This window comes from Talaromyces proteolyticus (genome assembly GCF_021365285.1).
Source record: "Talaromyces proteolyticus strain PMI_201 chromosome Unknown BGW36scaffold_10, whole genome shotgun sequence".
Taxonomy (NCBI): Eukaryota; Fungi; Ascomycota; class Eurotiomycetes; order Eurotiales; family Trichocomaceae; genus Talaromyces; species Talaromyces proteolyticus.
This window is the reverse complement of record NW_025764286.1, coordinates 991,461-1,019,237: the sequence shown is the minus strand read 5'-3', so window position 1 is coordinate 1,019,237 and position 27,777 is coordinate 991,461. Positions and strand designations below refer to the sequence as shown.

General features: G+C 47.4%; 9 protein-coding genes across 9 annotated transcripts; 7 read left to right on the top strand and 2 right to left on the bottom strand.

The window, feature by feature from the left end:
* The first annotated feature begins 135 nt into the window (after positions 1-135).
* Positions 136-1,626, top strand: BGW36DRAFT_31131 (uncharacterized protein). The gene is made up of 2 exons (XM_046212472.1): positions 136-1,067; positions 1,190-1,626. Exons 1-2 carry the CDS (start codon positions 261-263, stop codon positions 1,205-1,207), a joined length of 825 nt encoding a protein of 274 aa, XP_046068821.1. The 5' UTR covers positions 136-260; the 3' UTR covers positions 1,208-1,626.
* Positions 1,627-1,780: 154 nt separating this feature from the next.
* Positions 1,781-2,604, top strand: BGW36DRAFT_385576 (uncharacterized protein). The gene has a single exon (XM_046216925.1). It carries the CDS (start codon positions 2,043-2,045, stop codon positions 2,307-2,309), a length of 267 nt encoding a protein of 88 aa, XP_046068820.1. The 5' UTR covers positions 1,781-2,042; the 3' UTR covers positions 2,310-2,604.
* A 383-nt stretch (positions 2,605-2,987) lies between these two features.
* Positions 2,988-8,349, bottom strand: BGW36DRAFT_347075 (putative TORC1 growth control complex subunit Kog1). Its single transcript, XM_046213231.1, has 6 exons — positions 7,472-8,349; positions 4,687-7,419; positions 4,383-4,633; positions 3,992-4,325; positions 3,597-3,934; positions 2,988-3,536 (listed from the first exon to the last, which is right to left on the bottom strand). Exons 1-6 carry the CDS (start codon positions 7,940-7,942, stop codon positions 3,347-3,349), a joined length of 4,317 nt encoding a protein of 1,438 aa, XP_046068819.1. The 5' UTR covers positions 7,943-8,349; the 3' UTR covers positions 2,988-3,346.
* A 1,537-nt stretch (positions 8,350-9,886) lies between these two features.
* Positions 9,887-10,531, top strand: BGW36DRAFT_430688 (uncharacterized protein; the record flags this gene model as incomplete). The annotated part of the gene is made up of 2 exons (XM_046220877.1): positions 9,887-9,973; positions 10,052-10,531. The coding sequence occupies 2 exons, from the start codon at positions 9,887-9,889 to the stop codon at positions 10,529-10,531; spliced, it is 567 nt and encodes a 188-aa protein (XP_046068818.1).
* A 2,042-nt stretch (positions 10,532-12,573) lies between these two features.
* On the top strand, positions 12,574-17,482 carry BGW36DRAFT_30753 (putative cell polarity protein). The gene is made up of 4 exons (XM_046212247.1): positions 12,574-12,992; positions 13,062-13,455; positions 13,518-13,800; positions 13,865-17,482. The coding sequence occupies exons 1-4, from the start codon at positions 12,750-12,752 to the stop codon at positions 17,439-17,441; spliced, it is 4,497 nt and encodes a 1,498-aa protein (XP_046068817.1). The 5' UTR covers positions 12,574-12,749; the 3' UTR covers positions 17,442-17,482.
* A 627-nt stretch (positions 17,483-18,109) lies between these two features.
* On the top strand, positions 18,110-19,376 carry BGW36DRAFT_385566 (emopamil binding protein). Its single transcript, XM_046216924.1, has 4 exons — positions 18,110-18,440; positions 18,506-18,669; positions 18,757-18,991; positions 19,053-19,376. The coding sequence occupies exons 1-4, from the start codon at positions 18,134-18,136 to the stop codon at positions 19,130-19,132; spliced, it is 786 nt and encodes a 261-aa protein (XP_046068816.1). The 5' UTR covers positions 18,110-18,133; the 3' UTR covers positions 19,133-19,376.
* Positions 19,377-21,052: 1,676 nt separating this feature from the next.
* BGW36DRAFT_399698 (putative casein kinase I) lies at positions 21,053-22,446 on the top strand (the record flags this gene model as incomplete). The annotated part of the gene is made up of 3 exons (XM_046218548.1): positions 21,053-21,137; positions 21,185-22,214; positions 22,350-22,446. The coding sequence occupies 3 exons, from the start codon at positions 21,053-21,055 to the stop codon at positions 22,444-22,446; spliced, it is 1,212 nt and encodes a 403-aa protein (XP_046068815.1).
* Positions 22,447-25,351: 2,905 nt separating this feature from the next.
* Positions 25,352-26,551, top strand: BGW36DRAFT_385559 (uncharacterized protein). Its single transcript, XM_046216923.1, has 2 exons — positions 25,352-25,712; positions 25,796-26,551. Exons 1-2 carry the CDS (start codon positions 25,618-25,620, stop codon positions 26,337-26,339), a joined length of 639 nt encoding a protein of 212 aa, XP_046068814.1. The 5' UTR covers positions 25,352-25,617; the 3' UTR covers positions 26,340-26,551.
* A 247-nt stretch (positions 26,552-26,798) lies between these two features.
* BGW36DRAFT_362483 (Phosducin family protein) lies at positions 26,799-27,698 on the bottom strand (the record flags this gene model as incomplete). Its single annotated transcript, XM_046214377.1, has 4 exons — positions 26,799-26,935; positions 26,995-27,350; positions 27,415-27,597; positions 27,646-27,698. The coding sequence occupies 4 exons, from the start codon at positions 27,696-27,698 to the stop codon at positions 26,799-26,801; spliced, it is 729 nt and encodes a 242-aa protein (XP_046068813.1).
* Between the last annotated feature and the right edge of the window lie 79 nt (positions 27,699-27,777).

The following is a 27,777-nucleotide window of genomic DNA, read 5'->3' as shown; positions in this document are numbered from 1 at the left end:
TCGTCTTCATGGTACAGCAGTCTCGCGTTGGGCCTTCTATTTTTTTCCCACTGCTGTTCTCTATTATTCCATCATCCTTTTTAAATCCACACGATATAGTTATCTAGTTTTTCTCCTCCTCTTCCAGCGTGGTAAGATCCAGAACTGATTGGAGCCTACTGGCCTCCTACAGTAAGTCCCATACCCCTGTTCAGCAATTCTATCTGGCATAACTAGCCTTGGAGCAGCTACCACCAATTTTTCAATTCTCGTCCATCAACATGGCTCCACCCAAGCCTTCTCTGACATCTCAGGCAAGGGCAGCAGAGCTGAATGCAGCTACAGCAGCTCGCGCTCGAAGTATGGGAGGCGAATTGGGCGATTTCAGTGAATTACCATCATCTCAACCGATTTCTCTTGGAGATATTACAATGCGCAACCACTCTCGCAACAAAGGTTCCAAATCCTGGAAGCCCTTTCCGCAGGAGAATATGCCAAACCATCTCAATGGGCCTGCTGAAGCACTCAGACGTCCACAGCGTCCAGTTGATCGCTACTACCCGCCAATGGTTCCTCCAGCTACATATCCTCATATGCCGCCTCCTCTCCACATGAACCCACAAATGCCCTACTACGGTCAGCCTGCGTATCCAGCCCCAGATTTCCAGTATCCCATGTACCAAGGAATGTACTACTACCAGCAGATGTACCCTGGTCAGATAGGCTATTACCAGCCTGGCCCTGCTCAAACTCCGATTCCAGCACCTGCTCTAGCAAATCTTCCAGTGCCTGCTCCAGTACCTGCTTTAGCACCTGCCCCAGCACCTGTCCCAACCCCTACTACGACACCAGTCATTCTCACGAACAAGCCAGCAGTATCTAATCCTGAATTTGCCGTGGACCCTATGAAGCGGCAAGAGACTCCTGTTAATTGCTTTGTACCGCAAGACATGAGCCCTACTAAGCAGGAGGAGGACATGATACGCTCAAAATTCGCCGCTTACGAACGCGGTAATGACAAGCCACAGGAAAAGGCCCGCGGCCAGACACACGCCAGCCCGGACGATACACCGGCTGCAAACCCCTCTGTATGTGAGAAGTCAACCCAAAGAGAACCTTACTGTACCTCTCATCTTGAGACACAGGACCATTTTCAACTTTCTCATAATGACTCAAGCCCCACCCCTGATTCAGTAATATATCCTTTCAGACAAGAGAACACCTCTAAAGACAAAGACCCGATCTCTCAATCTAAAGCTGCAGACTCATGCCAGGTTTCATCGACACAGGCGGGCCTTTTGGAACACTCAAGTCAACAAGAGGATGCGACTGGGGAAACAGCTGGGCTAGGTATATTCTTTAATGAGGGCTGTGAGCCTCGTTCCGTGATAGAATTGGTCAGAGATAATCATGACGACTTTGTTTATGTCGAGGAATATTCTCAAGACGTCCAGACCACCGAGAAGTTACTATTTCCAGGGCATATGGACATATCAGGTACACAATTTGAGACAGATAGGACTTTGAGTAATTCGAAGAGGAGTTCGTTCGTTGTTGAAAAATCTAATTGTGATCTCGAGAATCCCTTCATTGCAGAGCACCAACCTAGTGGTCTGCAGTTGCCATTCCAGCCACACAGTCACTCACCTGTGCTGTTTTACGAGCCTCTTGTCAACGAATATGAGAAAAATATCTTCGCCTCAGAGAGGGGTCGCCGGGAAGCATTAGCAAAGTTAACGCCTGATGAAGCTTGGAAAGAGTTTCAGGAGGGCCCGAGGAGGGTCAAAATACAAGATGGTTTCCAGAGTTCCTCCAAATCCTCTCAGATATTTGGGAGCCATTCTTCTGTAGAGAAAACTGGTACTAAACGATTCTTATATGGTTCCCGCCCTCCACCAGGTCTTACTGTTACTGGCACATGGGCTCCTACTGCTTCTCGTGAAAACCATACTAGTTCCTATTATGATAGAGCAATACTTTCCGATGACTGGTTTCGGCAAGGTAATAGATTGAAGGATAGATTATTGCCTGACCGTCGAAAGCTTGATCTAGAGCTAGAGAGAATGTTGAAAGACGGAGATAAACCGATTTCGAAAACAGAAGCTGCACGACAGACTAGCAATGCCTTTCAAATGGTCATAGCAAATTTCTATTCATACAAAACTGGAAACGCCGTGAATAAATTCCTCGCATTTTCTCATTTTGGCCCTGTGAGTGATGAGTATTGTGAACCGAGATATGGTGGCCGACGCAGCTATTTCGAGAATGATCCATCCCTTCGCCAATGGCGAATGCAAATGGCCCGTATGTCAAGCCAGTTACCATGGTGAGTCGACAGTTCCGCACAATGTTAGGATCGTGATTTGCGTTTGTTATTTCGGCCCAGCTCTTTGGTACAGCATTTGAATGGGTGATTTCAATTTCCTCGATTGGCTGAAATACTAAAGTTTTCCTATATCTCCAGCAAGTTATTATGGGTGAATCGGTAAGGCGGTGAGTATTATTCCAATCAACATACAAAGACCAGATTATATTAATATCTTTGTTACTCCAGCTCCAATGTCATACTGCCGCGAAGGGTGTCAGGTCTAAATTCTTGCCAGCCAAAAAAAAAGGAATACCAGGTGATAAAGAAAAGTTTTATTTGATGTCAATAACGAAAATTTCTTTAGCAATGTGTTATACTTCGATGACCGATCGACAGGTGATGGCTTAGTTGCTTCGGTGTGGCTGCTGTATTATTATCAGATTTTTTACTTTCAAAGTTTTCCCTTGTACATTAGAAAAGTTCAATCAATGACATTGTTAATTCTTATTCTCTGCAAGGACTTCCTTCTCTCCATAGTATATCTCCGTAGATGAATGGCAATCGGTACGAGCATATTGTTTGCAACTGTACAAATATCAATATTGATTTATAGATGCTTCAATGTTACAGTCCATTATGACCTACGACCACGTGCCTCTCAGCTGTTAGGCAATCAAACTAGATAGAAACCGAATATATGCTCAATAACCTCATTATATCAATATAATTTGTAATTAGAACTCTATGTATACATTAGTACTCGACCATGTCGAAATAAAACACCACCACTCTGTCAGCGGAAAAGAAAAAAAAAGCAATAACAAGCGACAATCACCGCCGTTCGAGCAAACATGATAAGTGCAAATTAAAAATATAAACCTCAGAAAGTAAACAAAACCAGACGTAAAGTAGAGCCAGTTGCAACCTGCATGCCCTGCCCAGAAAAAGAAGAAAAAGAGCTAAAGGACAAAACGCCGCTGTTGTGATCGACCCAGTACGTTAAATCATAATATACTAAATTGTGAGGTTAATTACACACCAGTGTGCCGGATACAGGGTTTAACAGGATACCAAATTGACGTGGTTGTCATGCAAGGCAGAGCATGCGAGAAGAGTGCGGTGAGGATGGAAAGCCGTGGAGGATATAGGTGAGGAGCGGTTGTTGTGGAGGAAGCTGGAGTATGGCTCATAGTTCGATAGGAACGCGCCGTCGACATTGAAAGTTTTTACCTCATGCCTGTTTGTGCCACTTGGAAGAAGTCAATACCTTGTACAGAATAAAAAAAGGAGTAAGGGGAAGGAGACTTACACTGTGAAGACAGGGGCATGTTCATGGACGCTCAATGTTCGAAGGGTGTCTTTCGTAACGTTTATAGTGTTGATAGGATCATTCATTCGAAGATCCCACAGCCTGATTTCTCCATTCCGACTGCCAGATATCAACTCTCTGACACCACCTCGTTGCATGTGGACATTTGTGATCCACTGTTTATGCTCCCGCCAAACTTTGACCATGGCAGCCGTAGGTTTGAGTCGTTGATCAAACACGCGAACTGCCCCATCGCCAAACCCAGCGATAAATATGTTACCAGCAACTTGATCGGATGTCAAGGAAGTGATACAAGACCCAGAACGTGCGGAAATATCCTACAAAAGGGCATGTTAGTGGAAAAGAATGTTGAAGGAAGCAAAATCGAGGCTTACATTTGTGCAGACTTCTGTCGCAGCGTTCCACACCCTGATTACTTTGACGTCTCCTGCAACAAGGGCTTTTCCTTGTCCTTGTTGCCAGTCAAAGACTAAGCCCGCATTTCTATTGCTTGGAATGAGATCGGGCAAAGCCCGGAATGCAGTTACAACCTCAATGTCTGATCGAGACTCATAATTTCTATAAACCTTCAAGACGCCATCCGATGAGCCAGTCATTAACAGTGCCTGGTCATCCTCGTTGATGTATCGAATTTCGTTTATCTTTGAACCCGGAGGATTACCATTCGAAAAGCGGTTGAGGCGTTCATTTCGCTGCCAATCCCAAATCCTAAGAAAAAATTAGCACAATCTTATTAACCGTCATAAAATTGTTTATAGTTCTTACGTGACTGTATCCCGATCGTCTCCAATAGCAAGATGATCCTCAAATTGATGGAAAGACATCTTAATAGGCTGGCTATCATTTGTCAACAATGCCACAGAATGCTGCCAGCGAGTGCTGCCAGCTTTCTCTTTCAATGGTTGCGTTTCCGCGATAATCTTCTCATTCCTACTTCGTCGCCAAAGGCGCTCGTTGTAGTCAGCGCTACCAGGCTCGTCTGGCTCATTGGGCTTCATCTGAGGCTCTCGGAAATACTTTCGTAGATTAGATTCATGTTGTGTGAGCAAATTTGTGGAGTTGAACTTACCTCGGTGGACCAATCCAGGAACTTGCTCTTCAAAGGTATGGAAGGAGCAAGATGTGCACTCTTGGGCTGGAACCCTCGGGATGGGGGCTGTGGAGCTTGGTGGTATGCAGTAGCGGGAGCCATCTGATCATTTACTTCGGGAGGACGAGTCCATTCCGGAGGGGCACGCTCCCGAGGAGTGATAGGAGCCCTGTTCTTTGCAGTCGATGCCTTTCCTTGAGAGCTTGTTGGTGATAGTGGTCCTTGGTCAGCGGAGGGATTGCCGAATGCAAGGTTTTTAAGGGACGCCGCGACGCTGGCAGTCCTTCGCATACTGAGTGAGAAGTAACCCTCCTGCTTCTGAGTAGCTTGAATAGGAGGTGTCCCCGGACGTATGGTGTTGGACTCGTTCGTCTCTGCGACTTGTGGCTTGATCGAGTTTAGGCGACTCAATATTTCCATAATTTCGTCGCGAGCTTTGATAGCCATTGCGCTAATTGGAGACTGCAATATTGCAATATGGAGATAATCAACGATTGTAGCACCATCCTGAGCGACCTCAGGATGTGGGTCGACCGACATGATAAGAAGTTGCTTCCATATTGTCCCAAAGGTCGTGTTTTGAGATAGTAGTTGTGATTTCCCACCGAATGCTCCATCCACACCCGCAATTTCGCCATGCGTTGACAGCTGGTAGGAAACATCGTTCTGCATTCGATTAAGCAACACTTGCTTCTCCTCCAACAGTTCTTCATAAGCAGCAACAAGGAACTTATTTTCGTATCGCTTTACGAAAGCGGAGAAGAAAACAAGTAATTCTTTCCTCACGATAACACTACCATCTGCAGCCATTGATAAAATTGCCATAGCAATGGATTCTTCGATCTGTGCGACTTGATCTGTCAAATCCGGAATGCCTATGAAATTGGTGAGTGCGTGCAGCATTGCCGCGCGTACTTCAGGGACAGGATCGAATATGAGGTCACAAAGTCTCTGGGGCGCAGCACAACGAATACCCATCCACTTAGCATCTGGAAAGTCCAGCCACAGCATACTCAGACATAGACAAGACCACTGTCGAAGTAATGGGTTCTCCACATCCATCAAATGCCTCAAACAAGAATCAAAAAGTTCAGCGGAGAGGCAGACGTTCTGGCCCTGAGGGTAATTTTTACAGAAAATGGAGACAATAAAGGCGCACATAGCCCGATGTTCACTGGCATTCCCTACGGGGATTGGTGATGAAGGGTTCAGAATAGTGATAAAATAATGAATGCCGTTGTCTTTGAGGAGGTCATTCTGGACAGAAAAGTCCACGGCCATGATTCTGGCCCAGATGAAGACCATAACCGGCTTCAACTCCTGAGCGGCAGATTGTAGCAGCTTAACAACGTAAGGGAAGATACCGATACTGAGAGCCAAGTGCACAGCCCATGGACCCAAATCAAGAAACTTGCTAAGGAGAATCAGAGCTCGCAGCCGATGTGCTTGACTTAGCAGTACTTGCAAGACAATCGGCAGCTGATCAGGAGGGTTCTTCTCGGTTGGGCCTGATGACAAGTACACCTCGAATGCGGTGAGCTGTTCAGCAAAGAAGGTTGAATGCTGATACTCATACTGTCTCCGGCCTTCCTCATTATCGATCAATGCTGGAAGTTGACTAAGAACCATTTCAATAGCCAGGTCCCAGCTCTGCCAGAGAGGATGGTTATGGGTTTCAGGCAATGGTGGGGTAGACATGGGATGGCATTGGTATGTTCGCATGATACGTTCAGACAGAAGAAAATTCCTAAACAGCGCTGCAACCATCAAGTCTTGCCTGAAAAGCTTCTTGAAAAGAGGGCGCGGAAGAGTGTTCCAAGCAATTGTATCTGTGATAGCAGTAAATATCCAATTCAACTCTCCTAGGGGACTCCTCCGATCTTGTAAACGCCCAGGCACCTTGAACTCGTCGGGTGAGAGATTAGTATTGAGTGGGTTCTGTAGAACAAAGTATCGAAGTGCAATTTCAATTGGTGTCGTGAGACAACAAGTGAATAAATCTGCAGGAAGGTCGGGGTTTGTTGGAAGAGTTTCGGACTTCTGGCAGGCTGCAAGTAGGATACAATCTGCATAGTTCTGAATCAATGCATTGGGATCCCTTTTCCTTGCATCCGCATTCTCTTTCTCATGTTTCTCAACAAAGCTTTGGAAATTACTCACGATGTTTCCCGCATGGGCGACATCAAAAACAAACAAGCTAGGGCCAGCAAGCCACGATTGAAGATCGTATAATGAGACCGGGATGTATTGGGTGTAATTCTTGTTGAAGACCCATATTTCCCCAGATTGTGTTGGCAAAGGAACACCGTGGCCGTTATAGTGAAAAAGAACACGTTCATCTTTGGCATTTCGGCGGAGAGAGATACAGAACTTCTTGGTTTCATCGACGGATGGGTCTAGATACTGTTTGTATCTTGTCCTCAAGCTAAGCGTTTCGTATTGCTCCTGCAATTTTTTCCCAATCTGTTCCATGATCTTGTTCTGACCACCTGTAGTCGCAGTTGGGTCTACCCAGCATTCGAGCTTTGCTGATGGATTCGTCTTGACAACGTCTGGAGGATCTACACCAATGTTCAAACAGATAGCTAGTGCAGCGGACACGGTCTTCAAACGATCCCTCATTCGCCATTCTTGGATGGCCCAGCTATCTGCCGAATCCCTGGGGAGGCCACTTGTTTCATGTCGTTTTTCTGTAAAATACATATAAAAGTTCTTGCTCAAATCAGCTATCACCGACAAACGTGAAGCGATTTACGTTACGTACCGAATGTAATATCTTCAAATACTCACTGGATGTGTACTCCTCCTGCCACCCATGTCTCATCGCAAAATCCTCATCATCCCCATTAGCGGCTTTGTCGAAGCCAGACCTGGGTCCGTAGTCGCTCTTGGCTCGTTGCAGGGAAGGACGGCCGTTCCTGGATGGTCGAGTGGGCAAAACATCTCCTGCTTGTGGTGCAGCGAAGGTCCCATTTGATGAGCTGTTAGACCGGCTCGACGGCGGCGATAGCTGCGGGTTCTGAGAATCAACGGTTGTAAGAGCTCGATGGTGAGCTGACAACGGAGCGGGCGAATCGTCTCGATCGCGTGTAGTAATCACTGAATTGGGGTCTGGACCAAATGTCACCCGAACGGACCTGTTTTGGTTTCTGCGGGATCCATTGATTGCTGGCGCCAGGGCTGGCTGCGAATCCCCGGTCTGGTTCTGTTCCATGTTGAAGCTCGGGTCTCTCATTGTGAATAGCTCATCGTTTTAGACAAATGTATGCGAAAGTGAAACAGGTGACGAACCCGCACCTATCCGATGCACTTTACGGAAAGCAGCAGGCGAACTGATCAGGCCGAAACTCGAGCACTATAACTCCTACCAAGGATGGTCATTCTTGCTCCGCGCATGCACTGGTGCGGTTTAGGCTGCGGGGAGGATGTTGCTGACGGCGACAGGTTTTGGTTGTCCACAAGTGCGATGCCCAGTGAAACTTTCTTCCAGGATGTTGATGGATCAAACCAGTATGACCTCCCTCTGGTTACGGCACGTGACGTTGTCTGTCGAGCGTCGTGCTCTCGAGGCTGATTGATATGTGCCGACGGGGCAAGCCAGCTGAAGCTTAGCTGAGGACCTGGCCGACCGCAAAAGCCAGCAGCGACGGAGGATGGTTGATCCGGCAGCGGCTAAGCTGCTCCCGGGTAAAAGCGGCAAAGACTAATTACATCTTGTTGATTATGGTTAACCTCCTTCACATTGTCAAATATTGTGATGTCTTTTGCCCCGTGTTGGCTCGCCTGCATGAATTTATGCACGGCTATGCTCCATGGCACCTTTTCCAATACAACGCTGATATATGCTTGCCTGGCGCGTTTCTAGAAACCATCGTCTTTAACTGGAACTATATAAGATGCTTTCCCCAATCTGAGGCACACCGCGTAGTCTGGGATCCCCCCCCGAAGAAGGCGAAACTTGTTTTTTGCTGGAATATCTTAGTTCAGCCTTTCAAGCTCACACAGGTGACAAGTCTGACTACCAGATTCGCCCAGAACGGGTGGTCAGACTTGAGATATTAACATAAATGACTCATGGTCAACTTATTGGTGTAAGTGCTAGAATTTTCATTCAATGATCGATCCAAGTTATTCAGATCTCTACAGAGCTATGAAATGCACTCGCGCCTTCATTAGTATATAAGTATTGTCTGCTTGCCAATTCATCAGTCTGGTGTTTATCTTTGTATTAATCTCTAATAAACAGTTTTCATTCATGTCACCTACATTCTACCACTTTTTTTTAAAAAAAGAGAGAGAGAAGGAATCGGGGTGATATAAGCTGGGATAAACCTCGAGATGATATATAATCATGTACCCTCCTGGATCAATGATTGCTGACTTTTTTATACCTCTAAACGCATGTACAGTGATCAATAGTCTTAATTGGGGTTTATATACCGTCTGTACGCATTGACCTACTCTTTGCTGTGAATTTATACTTAGATTCTGACTTCAAGGTAAACAAAGCTTTTAAGAGTGCTGTAAATGTAATTATAATGATAACAAGAGTGATAGACAATAACAGTACGGAATTTGAAGGTTAGAATCAACGCAGTCTTCAGCTGAAGCATATTCCAGTTTACCCACACTATAATCAGCTGGGTTTAATACTCTATTTAATGATAACTCCAAAGTTCAGTGAATATTCAGTCCTCATGGAAAGATTCTAAAAGCCCTAACTACGGAGTAAGTAGATGGGAGGACAATGGCCTTTGTAGGGGAGGCAGTGCTTTGCTGTTTGTTTAGTACCTAGGTGCTAAAAAAACCTCTGTTTCTTCTTCCAGATTTCTTGATTTATTTTTTTTGGATATTGCCTAGAAGAGGGTAGTGTGTGTTTGGCACGGCGATGCTGCCTATCGGCCTGAAGACCGTCATACTGACGGTGACGTTCTGTACAAACATATTCTACCATTTTGCAGGATGCTATTGCCAGTATTCCGTTTGTTGTCAACTAAAAACACTGAAGTCAAACGAATAAGCGACAGCAATATTTTCGATTAGATGAACAGATATCTGTGGTCTATTTAAACCGATTTATTTCTCCTTCGTTCGTAATCATGCCATAACTCAGTCCGCTACAATACCTGAATCTCAGTGTTGATCTTCTGCTCTCGAGAAACCATAAATACCAGTCAACATGGACAGCGAATATTTGAACTACGGAACTTGGTTAAGATCGGTTTCGGCCGACATTTTCTCAGACGAGACGAAGGACGAGACAAAAGTAAGCTCTGCAGCCCTATTTCTGATGCTTAAATACACAGACTATTACCAATATGTATCTAACGCTAGATATATACAGGCAAAAGTTGCAGTATTCATATCAAAGCTAGAAAAGCTTCACGAACACGCGTACGACCAGAGAGAGATGTACATGCAAGTCATATACGAGCATATAATCGACATATCAGAAGTCATTCGCATGGGACATTCATTTCTCAATGTAATGCCCGAAGAGCACATTATGGACTCTTTAATGCAGCATGGCACTATGGCAGAATACGTTGCTTTCATAGGCCCGGAGGGAAAGGCGCTTCTACCTGATCAGATTGTTAAGCCCACTTCCCAAAAAGTCCTTGCAGATTTGACTACTACAACGGACTTGAAAACTCGAAACCGATATGTTGTGAACATGAGAATTCACCTCCTTATGAAGTACACAAGAGCGCATTTGAATATCACTCTGTATATGCTCGCAGGACTGGATGACGACAGCGATTATAAAAATACCTTTGTTCCGTTTTTGAGGTATTGTCTTGACAAGTTACAAGAATATCCTTAGACGACATGTAGTAGAATTAAAGTCTATTGTATCAGCTTATGAGTAACCCTACAATGGACAATCATGTATTGATATGGGTAAGGGGGAGGAACTCAATGGAATGGTATGTTTTGTATTAATTGCTAGAATAATATGTATTCTAGACCATATGCATTCATGTGCATCAATTCACATTTCGAATACATATTTAGTTATTGATAGGCTAATTCCATAAATTGTCCACAGCCTACTTTTGAATACATTAGAAAATCGACCATAGACTCAAACGAAATATAAATATCAATAATAATAAAAATAAATATAAGACTTAGTTGAAGTTAATGGTGATACGTATAGTATATCCCAGGTCACATGACTAGTAGGGTTTCGGGCACGAAGAGTGGTTACTCCGGAGTTCGGAGTCTGTGAAACATGAAATAGAAAATACGGAGGTCTTCGGTGATGATCATGATCTATCACACTGTGTCGGTACGTATTTGATGTGCCGTTAAATTAGTAAAGAGTCGTACCAAATATTTCTGAAAAAGGGGTGAGGGGATATTCATCTGAGCCTATCAGATTAATTGGGTGGCTGCTAGCACCAAAGCGATGAATCAAATTAAACCAATTTGTGCAAACGCTAAGACTTAAAATAGCGTAGTGAGACGAGGCTGTCGCGCTTCTTTGCACTCCACAGTATTTTCTAATATTGTCAACTGGTGTTTGTGAATAATTCTGGGTGCATGGGTAGGGACTAGGTATGTGTAGCGCAGCGATTCGACGGTATATCGAAGACTGTCACACCACTTCCTCCTTAGTGTATGCTTGCAACAAGGTTATTGCGACTTAATATTTACACATGCGGGCTTGACGCACCCTACTACCCTTATCAAGCCAAAGCATCGGGCAGCATTTGAGTATCTTCGAATTGCTTGATCATATCCATATTTAAGCTCTCATGCAGGCGATTGATGAGACCAGTTTGTAATGCTGGCTAGTTTCCGCTTAGGCAACCAAACCACTGTAAAGTCAAAACGGTCGTGTCACAATCACAACACGTGATTTTCAAGAGGCTGGGATGGTCAATGTCGATGGCTAGCCAATTGAACGTGCTTTACTAGAGTGGCTGGAATGCAGCCCGGTTCTTGATAATCATCGTCATCTTATTATAATAATCATAGTTAACATTTCAACCATTCAACCATACATGCGCAAGAGTGAATTAGAATATACGACCCAGCCATCGTCCATTGCGAAGTCTCGTACCGAGTATCCGTCGTTTGGACTCTAGTTGGTAGTGCGTCGTCGGTACCTTGCACCACGCACGCATCAGATGCATGCACCCAGTACTGCAGGTGCAGTGAAGGAACTCTGGTGCAATCATGCAGGAAGATGCAATGATGAAATACCAGTTTGCCAGTTTGCCAGTGAAGCAAGTAATAAGTAATAATAAGTAGGAGGAGGAACAAGAAGTAAAGCCTGGGATGCTCGTGGTCGGGCCCCGCTAGTTCCATTCTGGCTAGGGCGTCTGCCGGGAGACCCACGAGCCGGGAAAGGGCGGGCTCTGAGTGGCTGGCAGCTGACCCATCCGGCAGGAGTCTGTGGGAGTGAGTGGAGTCCTGGCGAGACAGCGAGAAAGTGGGAAGGGCCGCCCCTGGCTGTGCACCTGCCACCTGCCGCCTGCCGCGCCTGCCCCTAGAGTTCCTGCCAGGAAAGCTGATCTGATCGCTATTAGGATTGGGACTCGTTTCTTTGCTCGCTGTCTGTCACTCCTTCAGTCCTTCCTCGCAACCCACTCGACGACCGTCTGCACCGTGGTCGTTACGAAGCATCGTTCTGCCTCGCTGTGTCTCATGGTCCTTGCCCTCGACGGTCAAGCTTCGTGAGCCGGCCCTGGGCAAACGAGCTGCCACTCCGCATACCGCAATTTTTTTCCCTTGAATGCGCTCGCAACACCTTGTCCCTGACCAACCGGCGACCAATCACTCCTCGACGCAAACCAGTGAAAACCCGGCAATCTCAGTTCCTATTCGATGCCTCTTCGAGCCGACTCGGGAGTTCGAACACGATTCAGCATCAGGTAGTCAGTCACTAGTCTTCTGCCAGGGAACGAACGGGCGATCAAGCGGCGGCACTACACTGGCTGTGGCGCTCACAACAGATCAACTTCTTAGTCTTCCTACTGACTGGTATAACGTCACCGTCTGGAGAAATTGCAGGCAATTAGAGAGGATCCAGCATGGCGTTTCTCTTCAAATCGAAAAAAAATCAGCCGGGGACAGGTTTACCCCCAGCGAACCGAAACATACACACTTCAGAAGGCGCTATCTCGGAGAAATCGATTGGGATTAATGGAGAAAAACAACCGAGAATCCAGTCTCCGACACCCAGCGGCAGCGTGAGCAACTCGCTGAACTCGGTTGCTGGTACGAACAGTCCCGATCCGATTCGAATGCGACAGCGAGCAGAATCGGAATCACAGGTATGTGTTGACTCTACAAAAGAGCGGAAGTTATGGAACTTGATTTGGCTAACGGTCCTGAATGTCCAGCGATCCCAATCGTTGACTAACCCCGGTTCGCCCACGACGAATATCAATCCAAACCAATACCCCTGGTCTAGACGACGCTTGAATTTTGCCTCACCGCAAGCCAACCCGTTCCCTCGATATGGCTCTGCAATCAACGCCGTGGCTTCGAAGGAAGGCGACATCTATATGATGGGTGGCCTGGTCGAGGGTTCTACAGTAAAGGGAGACTTGTGGATGGTTGAAAGCAGCGGTGGTAATCTTTCATGCTTTCCAATCACGACTGTCTCGGATGGCCCTGGCCCTCGAGTCGGCCACGCAAGTCTTCTGGTGGGAAATGCCTTTATTGTGTTTGGAGGTGATACAAAAGTTAATGAAATGGATATTTTGGACGATACCCTCTATTTACTTAATACCTGTGAGTCTCCGCTGATGTCTGGCTGCCATTGAACGCTCTTTAACCTGTTCCGATCTACTTAGCTTCTCGACAATGGTCTCGTGCCATCCCTCCTGGACCAAGGCCCACTGGACGATATGGACATACTTTGAATATCCTTGGATCCAAGCTTTATGTGTTTGGCGGACAGGTTGAGGGATTCTTCTTCAACGACCTAGTCGCATTTGACCTCAACGCCCTTCAAAGCCCCACAAATAAATGGGAATTCTTAATTAGGAACTCACACGAAGGTGGTCCACCTGCCGGTCAGATCCCGCCTGCACGTACCAACCATACTACTGTCACCTACAATGACTGTCTTTATTTGTAAGAACCATCAGTTGCGCTCTACCTGTGCTCCATCGAACATGACGACTGACGTGCAATATAGATTTGGAGGCACGAACGGAGTGGATTGGTTCAATGACGTTTGGTGTTACGATCCCCGAACCAACGAATGGACCGAATTGGATTGCAACGGATTCATTCCTTCCCGACGAGAGGGACACGCTGCAGCGCTGATCAGTGACACAATGTATGTATTTGGTGGCCGTAATGACGAAGGCGTGGACATGGGTGATCTCTCTGCGTTCCGTATTGGTACCAGGCGGTGGTTTTACTTCCAAAATATGGGTCAAGCTCCGTCACCCAGATCAGGGCACAGTATGACAGCATTTGGAAAGCAAATTATAGTCATGGCTGGTGAGCCAAGCTCGGGGCAGAGGGATGCAGCAGAACTCAGCATGGCATATATCCTCGACACGGCCAAGATTCGTTACCCGAACGAGACAAACCAAAACAGCGAAAGAGCTGGTGAAGCACGAAAAATGAGTGGTGACAAGTCTAGCTCCCCGTTGGAGCGAATAGCGCGAGACGGACAAGGTACACCTGTTGATCAATCGCGTCGTGCTGCTGCTCCTTCTCGAGAAAGCGTTGCTCAAGCTGGTACAAGACCACAGTCAGAATATCCCCCAGGAGCCACAGCAGCGGGATCAAGACTTCCCCGGGCGTCGATAGCTCAAGCACCGTCGGGTCCTCCTCCACCAGGTCAAGCACCAACTCCCACTCCGCGAACCAATGGCCAGACTCCACAGCCTGGCAGAAGTAAGACTCCCACAAAACAAGACCGCTCCGTGAACCCACAGGTGGACACTGTACGTGTTCCGATGGATAGGGACATGCAATCTTCAAATTCAACGACCTCGCCGCAAGACGCCACCCGACCTTCAGGAGAGATGAGTCCCGTATCGGGAGGTCGTCGTACTCCAAATTCCCAGCCGCCGTCTAAGATGGCTGCGAAGGTAATGGAGGTTGGTGAAGCTGCCCCTCTAATGAGCGCACCAACAAGGCAGCGTTCACTTCAACGGCAGCGTCAGCGAGCCTCGATGGATAGTACAGACGAGTCGATTTTAGGCAGACATACTAGTGTCGATGGTTCCACTGAATCTCGAAATTACAGGAATTCTCGTAATTTCGCCGACGAGCCTCGATCGCCCAGACTCACACCTCACCAGGAAGCGCTCATCAAAGAACTCGAAGCGGCCCGAAATCGCAACGCGTGGTATGCATCAGAACTGGCATTGGCTCGCAAAGCTGGCTACATCCCTAATTCATCTAGCACCTCAGTGCTCGATGAGCGTGCCACCGAGGTATTTACGGATGAGGATCGACCTTTGATCGAAGCTTTTCTTTCTATGAGAGCAGAGCTCGCCAAAATGCAGGCAACAGTGGATCGTCAAGCTGCTATTGCCTCTAAGAGAGTGGCCGAAGTTGAGCATCAACGCGATGCAGCCATTAGTGAAGCGGCATATGCACGAGCTAAACTGGCCGCTCATGGAGGTAGCCAACGAAGCACTCCTCAACCAGAGAGCACCCCCAATGGCACCGATGATGCAACCACCGCAAGAATGACTGATCTTAGCAGAAGGCTAGCTCTTGCCTTGGCATCTCATGCAGAACTCAAGACCAAATTGGAGGGAATGTCTATTGATCTCGATCAGGAGAAACAGGCTCGAGAGCTTGCGGAGGAGACGAACGAAGCAACTCGAAAGAGATTGGCTGAACTGGAATTACAAAATCATTCTTTGGAATTAGAAAGTCTTCGGGCTGAGCTCCACCAGCTGCAATCTCACGTGAGGGAAGAATCCGCCCTCCGATCGGAAGCAGAGATCAATTATAAACAAGCTAGCTTTGATAAAGAGGAATTACTTCAGAAACTCGAGGAAGCTTCTGTACGCCTCAAGGATCACGGCGGCAATATGGGGTCACTTCGTGAAGCTGTTGCAGCGTCGTCCGAAAAGGCTACTTTAATGGAGAGGCATCTTGAAGAGGAGCGTGAGCGCAGAGAGGGACTGGAGCGTAAGCTGTTGCAGTTGAGAGCCGACCACGAAGAACGAACAGCAGAACTGGAAACTGCTAGCCGCAGATTGAAGGAGGCCGAGGAATTGGCAGAAACCCACGCCCGGGAGGCTGAAAGTCATAAGCTTGCCTTCCTTTCAGGACTTGACCGCGCGTCTTCCTTCGATTCAGATAGCTCGATCAGATCAATCACTGACCAGCGCGTGGTTGCTTTACAATCGCAAGTTGATAAGGCTCATGAGCTTGCCAAGGCCAACCAAGCTGCTGCCGATGAAGCGGCCGAGAAACTGAGGAGAGCGGAGGAACGAATTGCCGGTCTCGAGGCGTATCAGGAACAAGTGAGTCGCGAAGGCCTTCAGCTGCGCAGACAACTTCAGGCAGCCCTTAAGGAAAGCCAAACACATGCTACGAATAACAAGGATCTCAAGTCTCAACTCGAAAGCCACCAGCGCGATACTAGTGCTTTGGCTATTCAACACGGGGCATTGAAAGACCTTCTTGGCGAACGAGGAGTTCATGCATCAGACAATCGGCGATCGCCGCTCCTTGATTCACCTGGGTCGCGTTTCGGAACTCCTGAACAGAGTCGTCTCCGTGAACTGGAACAGCAACTCCAGGCAAGCTTGAAGGCACATGATGAGACGAAGATTGCGTTTGAGTCTCGTGAACAAGAAGCTGATCGTGCTTATCGAGAGAAGTTGGAGCAGCTTGAAAATGATTACCAGTCTGCCGTTCACTACGTAAAGGGCACAGAGAAGATGTTGAAGCGGATGAAGGACGAAGTCGACAAGTACAGGGTGTACACTACGAAGCTACAAGCTGAATTGGAAACTGCACAGAAGAGTGCCGAGCAGTCTGCTACCGCGCCCTCTGTCGACTGGGAACACGAGCGGGCTGAATTGCAGAACACACTTTCTGAGCTTCAGAATGATATGAGTTCTTCTATCGCCAGCCTTGAAAGCCAGATTGCTCAGCTCAAAGAGGATGTGAATGCAGCGCAGATACAGCGTGACAATTCCGTCTCTGCACATGAAAATACCAGGCGAGAACTTCTTGCAGCAACAGAAAATACTCGTTCGGAACTTGAGCAACTGAAGCAAGAGAACACTCTGCTCGAGTCGCGTGCTCTACATGCAGAGCAGAAGGTTTCAATGCTGCTTGATCAAATGGTTACATCAGTCGATAACCATCGTCGTCAATCACAACATGGACAAGGCGCCAACAACATTTCACGAAGTCACAGTACAGCGTCTACGGCTACGATTAGTGGACGACCGCGGGCTGATAGCAATATCTCCCGTGACGATTCTTTTCTGAACAATCGAAGCTCGATGGCATTGGACTCTCTTGCCACTGAACTAGATGCTCTTCGTAGTCATTGGGAGAGTAACAATCGCAATAACAATCGCCTAAGCTCTACTTTCGATCTTGATCAAACCCCAACCAAGGAGACTCACGAAGGGACTAGTCTGAGTGAAAGTGTTACCAATTGGCGGCGTCGACTGGAGGAAGAAGAGGCGCGTGCCAACACCCCGAATGCCCTGAGTTCCGACGCAGCGAAGTCCTCACATGGGGGATTGGCAGACGAAGCCAGCGGCAACATGATATAAGATACCCTTCTACCCATTGCATAGGAGACGACGCAGCGATTTCTGCTTTTGAAAGTTCTAAAATGATTCGGGGTGGTCTCCCTCACCTTGCTGTTCGCCATTCTGACTTGGCTTGTACTTGTATACCCCCATTGATGAAGGTTGTTTCTGGACATGTGCAATTCATCGAGCGTAATGATAGGTACCATGTTCGATGATATCTATTTCTATTCATTTTCTTAATATCACGTCGTTGCATCGTGTTATTGTCACTTTTTTTTGTTCCTGTTTTTCTCTCTCATTTGGCTAAATGCTTTCGCTTCGTTTGGTTTGTTAAGTGACCAGTGTCATGCTGGGTCCGTCTTCGAGCGTCTGATGAATATTATGTGAAACGGTGTCTGCGTCGAAGTCTTTTGAAAGCTTAGTTGTTTGCGACGTCTATCTGTATGAAAATGCTTCGTCTTGTTGTAACATTCTCTTAGCTTTTCGTTCGACATATTATTCATTATTGAATTGTAAGTGGGGACTATTCCAAGTTTTAGGATTGCTTCTCAAGTTAATCAAGGGCCATGCTCTATATCTCTGTTGGGTCTAAACCTTTTCCATGAAGATTGTAGTTGGAAGGGGCTAGCACGAGGCTTAGTGTGCAGCACCGGAAGAGGAGCATCCGAGTCGCGACACCATGAGCCTTGGGCTTGAGGTTCATTTCACTAATGCCTGAGAACTGCTCTCATGTAGTTTTTTCTTGCTTCCAAGCGTGTGGACGCTTGATCACTAGAATACCTGGATACCAAATTCATTGCTCCAAAACAATGGCGAACACCTCAGATCACCCTCTTTACCCCCCTGATATCAACATCCCTCTTGGCTACGTCTCCAATACGATAAGCCTCACTGTGCTTCTCAGCAGCTTCGCTCTTGCCACCCTCGCCATTATTACCTTCACCTTAGCTATTCTAAAAGGGCTCAAGCCGACGATATCTCGTCCGGACAAGATACTTGTAGGATGGTTCATATTCAGTAAGCATGCTACATTTTCGCTGGACTGTTTACTAAAAGCCGAGACTGATGAAATGATTACTTAGCTGGGAGTATACACTTCTTTCTAGAAGGGTATTTTGTATACCATCACCGGACAATGCCTCGCATGCAAGACCTCTTTGGCCAGCTGTGGAAGGAATACGCCAAAGCGGATTCGCGGTACATGACTATAGAGCCCTTTGTGCTTATTATGGAGTCGATAACAGCTGTATGAACATCTACCCAATCACGTACCTACATCAATTGATGAATCTCGTTCTTGTCCATGGATGTGGCTAAGATGTATATTGTCTAGTTCGCGTGGGGCCCACTCTCCTACCTCATTGCATGGATGATCGTCGTCAAGTCCCCCTACCGCCATCCAACACAGATGCTCGTTTCAATGGGCCAGTTTTACGGCGATGTGCTGTATTACGGAACGAGCATGTTGGAGGAATATTATCATGCGCGGTCGTACTCTCGTCCTGAGAGGTATTACTATTGGGGATACTTTATTTTCCTGAATGCTTTCTGGATATTTATTCCCGCCTGTAAGAGATTTATTACTGGAGATTTTGGTATATGTCTGCTGACTGCCGCATCAATTGATAGGGTGTATGTATCAAAGCTACTCGGCTATGGTTGCAGTGTCTCGACTCTATGCGGGTTATGCTGGTAAAAAGACCGCATGAAGGAGTCTGAGATCTTGCGAGTTTTCACGACATTGTCGCGTCACGGGTTACCAGGGTACACGAGTCAACCAAGTTTAAGCGGCAATTGATTGATTGATTCTTCATGCATTATGCCCTAATATCTCTCTCTAATCAAGGCTCTTCTAACTAACTATAAGCTATTATACGTAGAAAAGAGAAATTAAATGGGAGAGATTCGCTAACCCAACTGGGACTAGTGTAACTGCCTATCTTGCTTCGTAGACATTTTCGCCTCACATACATGTATACTCTCGTAAATCCCTGCCAATATTGATATATGCAACTACGGGTGTATATGTAATTAATACACATATATGTGTATATTGTATGGACCCGTGGTTATGATCCATCACACTTGATAACCACATCAAGCCGATCTTGCCTCTTCGGTGCCGACCATGTGGTGAGATTCGCCTTGATATTATTGTCGTCGATCCAGATGCGTCATTATCGTGTCCCGTGAACACCGATTTCCAATACTACGGTGTCGATCAAAGAGCGCGATCCAGGCTCGGCTGGCATCGTCCTCCGGCCGTCGTCTGTTTGATCATATATGTAATACATACATGTATGTAGTAATCATGTTGGGTACTATATTTATTAATAGATTTGAAATCGGCCTGGGCGATTCGTGGACATGACAGCACCGATACACGTGTATCGCATTCATCTATCTGCTTTTCTTCATATTCATAAGATCTACCATTAATATAAATATTTAAATACTTAAATATTTATTGTATTATATATATAATATGTAAGTGATATGGAACAAAGCAGTTGCAGCCCAATTGCGATGTCAAATGTTCGGGCATTTTCACGCCCAGCGCCACAGGCCTGACTCTCCCGGGGAACAGACCGTGAGGGATTTTTTGCTTCTTTTGTCCCTCATGCATGCAACAGTGAAGGCCTCATTGCAAGCAGATCGGAGCTGCCAAGCGTCGATAGACGGTCATGATCGTGATTTGTCGAGACACTAAATACTACTTCTAGAATATACAATCCCATCGAGTGCTGCTCTTTATTTTCTTTCTATTTCTATTCTATTTCTTTATTATTTAAAATTTATTAATATTTACTTGTTATTCTCTATGAATCGTGAATGATACCATATCACAGGAAAATGCAAAGCAAAGAGCATGAGCATGCAGAGGCTGAGACTTGCCCTCTCACCGACTCTGACCAGCCGCAGCCAACTACTGGGCCAGCCTTAGCGCCCGCGCCCACTCTCGCCCTCTCACTCTCCTCTCCTCTCGCTCTTCTCTCTCTCCCTCCCTCCCTCTCTCCCTCTCTCTCTTTTCCCCTTCCTTCGCCTCTGCCATCCTCGTCCACGATCAAACCCTCTGGATATCAAGGCCCCTGCCCTTGACTTCCTTTGGTTCCACCGTCTACACTCGCCCTCCAGCATAACACCACCGCCCTTTGTGAGGCCCAGAGCCGACCGACCGCCCGACCGCCCGAGACCCGACAGCGGCCTCCCTGTTTCGCCCCTCTGCCCGCCACACAGGTACAGACAGGTACGTTGGACCTCGTCGAAAACCCAGTCTTGCCCATCTATGTCCTTCCCCATCCATCCGCCGCCTGCTGCCAGTCAATCAAGACGGGCTTTTCCCGCCTGGTGCTGCTTCCCAGCCCAGCCGCGTGACGCGCGCCTTTGCATTGACATGGCGGCCCAGGCAGGCAAGGCAGGCAAGGCAGGCCCAAACAAGAAGGCTGATACCCTCTTCTCCCCCTTCTTCCCTCTTTTCTCTTCCCTCCTCTCTCTTCAAACATTCACCCATCCCTCACTCAAAATCTGTCCATCGATTCATCCGTTCCTCGGCATTTTCCCCTAGTCCACTGACTGATTTCCACCGTGCAGACATTTTATTCTGCAGCCAAGCTGCCCTGCCAGCCAAGATGACGACCATGGATTTACGAGTCGGTAACAAGTACCGTATTGGCCGCAAGATTGGAAGCGGCAGTTTCGGTGATATTTACCTAGGTAATTCTGCTTCGATGTGACGCCAGCTACAACCTAACACATCTTAGGCACCAACATCATCTCTGGAGAGGAAATTGCCATCAAACTCGAGAGTGTCAAGGCCAAGCACCCCCAACTTGAATACGAAGCCCGCGTGTACAAGTCTCTGGCTGGTGGTGTGGGCATCCCTTTCGTGCGTTGGTTCGGCACCGAGTGTGACTACAATGCCATGGTGATCGACCTTCTCGGCCCCAGTTTGGAAGACTTGTTCAACTTCTGCAACCGAAAATTCTCCCTCAAGACCGTCCTGCTCCTGGCGGACCAGCTCATCTCGCGTATCGAATACATCCATGCCAAGTCTTTCATCCACCGTGACATCAAGCCAGACAACTTCCTGATGGGAATCGGCAAGCGTGGAAACCAGGTCAACGTCATTGATTTCGGTCTGGCCAAGAAGTACCGTGACCCCAAGACTCACTTCCACATCCCCTACCGTGAGAACAAGAACTTGACTGGTACTGCTCGTTATGCCAGTATCAATACCCACTTGGGCGTGGAGCAATCTCGCCGTGACGACATGGAGTCTCTTGGCTACGTGATGCTCTACTTCTGCCGTGGATCCCTCCCCTGGCAAGGCCTCAAGGCGGCCACTAAGAAGCAAAAGTACGACCGTATCATGGAGAAAAAGATGACTACCCCTACTGAAGTTCTGTGCCGTGGATTCCCTAACGAGTTCGCCATTTACTTGAACTACACTCGCTCTCTCCGCTTCGACGACAAGCCCGATTACTCCTACCTGCGCAAGATCTTCCGGGACCTGTTCGTTCGCGAATCTTTCCAGTACGACTACGTCTTCGATTGGACCGTCTACAAATACCAGAAGAACGCTGCCATGATCGTAGATGCCGCCAACCCCAAAAAGGAGAAAGACGCCGAGGACCAGCAGCGCCGCGCCGCGCCAAACCAGGCCACTCTGCCCGCTCAAACCCCTGCGGCTAAACCTGGTGCTATTTCTAGCCAGCGCCGCAAGGTCATTGAACGTGGCACGATCGCCGACACCCCGGACACCAACCGCGCTGTTGGAGGGAGTGACAGGATGTGAGTACTTGCTATCTAGGTTCCGTGTAGGGGCCCCCTTTTCTCCTCTGTGCGTTTGCTGGTTTGAGTGACGCTGGCAGTGGAGGAAATTACTGAATTCAAGACTCTGACTAATCTCATAGTCTTCGGCGTTAGGCTTCGTTCTGCTTCAAAGGGTGTTGCTGCAGGTGCTTATGGATCTGCCGGCCACCGTTCGAAGCGGGACGATGGTACTGGAGGTCAATGGTATTAATTTTCACGTAGCATGGCATGTTCACTCCTGTGGGGTTGCTGCTTGCTAGCTGTTTTGACTCCTAGAATCGCGCGGAACGACCACAAGCGACAGACCTATGGATCTTCTCCTCATTCTTATCCTTTTGGACATCCTTCAGTCTCTCAAGTCTCTTATGCAATCTGCGCTTAGATCATTCTCTGGTTTCGTGTTTCGATATATTGACGCGGCCCTTACTTTATTTCAAAGATGTCTACCTGCTTCTGCGGTTCAATTGGCACCTGCATCGAAACATCTCTTCATTCGATGCTTGACATCCACTTTTTAATTTCCGTGATCTTTTCGAAACATGACAACTACGCTCCTATAACGCTTTCCTCGGCTAGTTTTTGCTCTTCCGAAGCATGTGGGACCTTTCTTTCCATGAACGGTCGAGGAGGCTGGATATTGAGACTGACTGGATTCTTCGTCTTGAGTGGTGACGCTTGGACGCTCTCGACACTGTGTCGGGGTTCCGGTTTTCCTATATTTTATCGATATGCTGCGTTGTCATTTCTCGGTTCTCTTTTCAGCCCTCCCCTCCCGTCTAATCCTATCTATCATACTTTCCCAGCCTTGAAATGTTCGATCGATGCTGTTTGTTCTGGTTTGGTCATTTTTTATTATCTCGACGTGAAATGCATTGGTGAGGGGACGAAAGAAGTGGAGTGAGAGGCGATTCGGCGTGAAGGGTTCGCACTAGCAACGGATCAGCAGGTGCAGTATCTTTAGCATGTTTACTTGCGAGGGACATCCGTCAGGATTCAGCTGTCCGGGTGTCGTTCTCTCGTCTCGTCTTTGTGGTGCTTGGCGACGGAATATGGCTAGGGTCGCTCCCGGGGTGGTTAGGATCACGTCGAGTATGTTTTATTGTTGAAGCATGATTTTCAGCCCTTATTTTATCATCTGCAATTCACTGTGCCTTGTTTTACATCATCAGGCTATGCCTCGCCAGGGCGGCTCAGCGCGTCCGGTCCGCTCTCCGGTCCGTTCTGCGGTCCGCTCTTCGTCACGACTCCCCTCCCCTAGGTAGTATGTTATCGAATACAGACTTTCCATGACTTGTTTTCAAGATCGTAGTATATACTATATATGACCTGGGATTGATTACGCGTGGATGACGAGATCTATTAATAACCGATGTCTGGAACATTGGTACATGCATTCAGCCATGGCGTAGTGCCAAGCCTATGTCTTTTGTCGTATGGTAGTGTGCACTAAACTACATATATGTATAACTTGTACTTACGTGACGCTTAACCTCGTCGCTTAGGTTATACATATGTGGTTAATTGAATTCCAACGCATCGTTACTAATATCAAGCTACTTAGATCTAAATGTGAACTTCCATTAGAATTCACATGTAATAAGGTAGAGGATCCACTGATTTTTTTCCCTACGGGTTGGCCGTTTGAGCCGCTGGGTCTGGCGTGTCATATAATGTCGCGAGTCAGGATGTCCGTGCCATGCATCCACGGTTGAGACATCTGGAGGCTGGAGCAGTCAATCCCTATCTCCGCGAGAGCGCCATCAAGATGACTAACCAATTACTTAATTCATCGAGAACACAATTGAGAACATAGCTTAATAAGAACAAAATAATATTAGTTAGTTAACTAAGTTAAGATGAATTATGTATGACTACGCACGTGGCCGGAAGCCAGATCAGAACCCACTCCGAGTTCGACAAATCAAGTGTAATTTAGCCGGTTAGGCCGCACACTAGCCCGGGCGTCAAGCATCAGTTAAGAAGTGCATTTTCCCAATTTGCTTCTGGCAAGGATTAGAATTTATAACTAGCAGCAGCCTCTAACATTGTGCACGGGCCGAGGATAGAATTGATAGTCAAGCCGTAACTATCCTGTCAACTGGTGCTGACGCTGGACTGGCAAGTCGGTGAACACTTCGGTGAACGCTCCCAAATCATCACCATTGCCTGCGTCTGAGGTTATCAGTAGGCAGCTAGTTGTCACGTGTTATTAGTTCTATTTGCTGTCTTCTCTTTGTTATCTATACGCTTTTCAATTCCGGCGTGTTTCACTGTTCAGGATATGCAATTGGGAACGCAATAGGTTAGTCGGCGGCAAGTCCGTGGTTGTATCCCGATGTCTTACATGGCAGCCTAACTAACTTCACTAGGTAGCAATCTACTAAGTAGTGTCCACTAGTAGGCCGTAGTAGTAGTCGTCGACTGAAGAAAAGAAGTCAATGACAACGGCGGATATACTTTTCCGATGGCTGGCACATCTCGAATCCCCGGGTTTCCCCTGAGGTGGATCTCAGTTTCAAATATCAGCTTCGCTTCAATTTTCTCTCGCCCGGTGCGCCGCGAATCATCAACGCTGCTGACTACACGGACTCATAGTGCAAATGCTAACTCAGAAGCTGATATCTAGACGACTAGCCCAGACCCTGACGCCACGAATTTTCCAGTCTAGTCAAATAGCCTTATTACTAACCAAGCAGTTGATTATTTGCATCGCGTGCTGATAAGTTGTAACTAAATTATAACTAACTGCTGGGATTGGAAGATGCCTGCCTGCTTCTCTGCACCTGCTTACGCTCCAGCTGTTTCACCGCTGCTTCGTCCTCGCCGCCGAGGTTTGGTGGTCGTCGTCAACAATAAGCTTTGATTAGACTTTGGTTATGTGGCGTTGGCCTAGAGCACCGCTATTTCGTCCTTCTATCTCATTTATTTACCCCTCTCTCTTCTACTTCGCCTGATACCTGAGCGGTATTATCGTTCTCATTATTACTGTCCATTCAGTTCTTCTTGCCTCTGATCACCTTGTCGCTATGGATTACTCGTACTTCAACGCGGCGCCGCAACAGCCGCCATATCACATTTACGGGCTGCATGCTGGCACCCCTCATCCCGACGAGTTCAACGGCGTGTCGCAGCCGTCGGTACGTTTGCCCCTCTTACTGCTTGAATAATACATAAATTACATACATACATGCATATATATATATATATATGAGGGTGAAAACACTAATTTGGTTGTTTGCAGGTCCCATTCGACTACAACTATGGCTCCTTCCCACCCTCCTTTTCACCAGTGGGAATCGCACCGCAACATTCCCCGCCAGAGTCATTTACACGCAATACCTCGATAGAGATATCCCGAGACGCCGTCGACGGTACCGATGATATGAATGGAGACCGGAATTCCGGTCGAGGCAGTAGCGAAGAAAAGGAGCCCCTCACGCCAGCGCAGAGTCGCCGCAAGGCGCAGAACAGAGCTGCGTATGACGCCTCCCACCCCTTCTTTTTGAAGAATTATAATACGAATTATAATACTGATTTGTTACTTATGTATATATATATAGTCAACGAGCCTTCCGCGAGCGCAAAGAGCGCCGCGTCCGTGAACTTGAGCAGAAACTAAACGATCTAGAGCAAACCTCCACCACTCTGCACGCTGACAACGAGCGGCTGAAGCAAGAGCTGGCGAGGATTGCGACCGAGAACGAGATTCTGCGCGCCACATCCTCAACAACATCCCCTGGGTCAGGAGCAAAGGGGGATGGTGCAACATACCATGACGACACCGAGAATACGACCACAGGACCCATGGAGTTCTGTCCACGGGACGTCGAGAAGAGTATCGCAGATAGCCAGAAGGACGGCAATTTAGCGCATCGCATCGTGATCAGTTCGAAAACGGGCGAGAAATTGCTGAATGCTCGGGCTACGTGGGATATGATTCAGAACCATAGAATGTATAAAGAAGGGTTGGTGGATATTGGGGATGTGTGTGACCGGTTAAAAGGGTTTGCGCTGTGTGATGGCCAGGGCCCGGTGTTTGAGGAAGGAAGAGTTAGGAGGGCGATTGAGGAGAGTGTGGCTTCTGGGAGTGACGAGCTCATTTGATTCATTCTTATTTAGTTAAGGGTTCCTGTTTGTGCATGTTATATTAGGCGTTTTGGTGAGTGATCCAGGGTTATGCTCTATGTAGGAAAGAGCTGGATTAGGGGGCCAGTGGTTTGGCCTCCTCTGAGGGATTTGCGTTACAGCGATGGCGTACATTGGCAATTGATGTGTATACAGTGACGTATAACGAATACGAGGGAAATGATCCCGCTTTTGATTCCAGATATCAAGTTGGCAGTTGGATGATCTATACAACCCGGTCTTCGTCTAGGCTTGCTTGCATTGTGTCTGATCAACGACGTGGTATACGTCTTGCAGCTGCAGATGGCTGGTTATGATCTTAACTTAAGCGTCGTACATGTACGCATGAGGTAATGGGTTAATGCGTAGTGGCGGGTTCTGTAATGAGTCGACCCTAAGCCTCGAATATGCTATGCTATGCTATTGTATCCATCTCCCTCAATCCCAGTCATCGTCGTCGTCGTCATCTTCTGCCTCGTTTGTTTCTCGATCACCGCGGTCGTCTTCATCCTGTTTTCGGAGACGAAGGTCGCCTTCTTTGATCGCGCCGAGATCCACAAGGACCTTCTCCACATCTGCAAAATTAACGTAAGCTAGATTGTCGAGGGGATTGGTGGGTGAAAGGAAAGCTAACCTTCGATTTTTGTTCGTACTCCATTGAGTTCCCGTAATGTCACAAACTGTCGACGGATCTCGCCATCTTTATATGCTAGTATCGTCGGCGTATTGCGCTCAGGATATCCCTCAATGCACATATCCGCTCTGATCTCGCAGAATTTGACCTCGCCGTACTTGGGAGCCAATTGTCGCCATATTTCACTCAAGACACGGGACTCGACGTTTCCGCCCATCGATGTGAGGTTGACCAACACAAAGGCGTGTGAGGATACCTCGGTCACTTCTCTGGCATAGTCTGTCTTTTGGAGGGGGTAGACTTGGTTGAACACGCTTGCTTTCTGCAACGTTGATAATTCCACAAGTCGTTTTTTTCTGTTTGTGTAATGTGTAAGCTTGTAGCTCTAAACCGTAACTGCCCTGCTGATGCTATGCACACCTGTATTGTTCGAGGAATTCTTCGTCTTCCTCATCTTCTAGAGCGTCGAGTTCGTCGAGGTCTTTATCTTCTAGCCGGTTTTCGTGAGCTCGGCGCTGGGCTTCGAGGATTGCTTCTTCGATTATGGGTGTGGGCGACGGTGGCTTCTCGGGGATAACGCCATGTTTGCGCAGAATATCGTTCCTGCCTGGAGGTTAGAATTGCGCGGAGTATGGTGGCGCGGGCGCATACCATTCAGTGTCCGCATTGGGGTTGTCCACGGGAACATTCACTGGCATGTCCATGGTGAAATAAAATCTTTAATATAAGCCAAGAAGAAGAAAAATAGCTGTTTAAAGCACGCTGATTAGAAAGTGTCGAGCG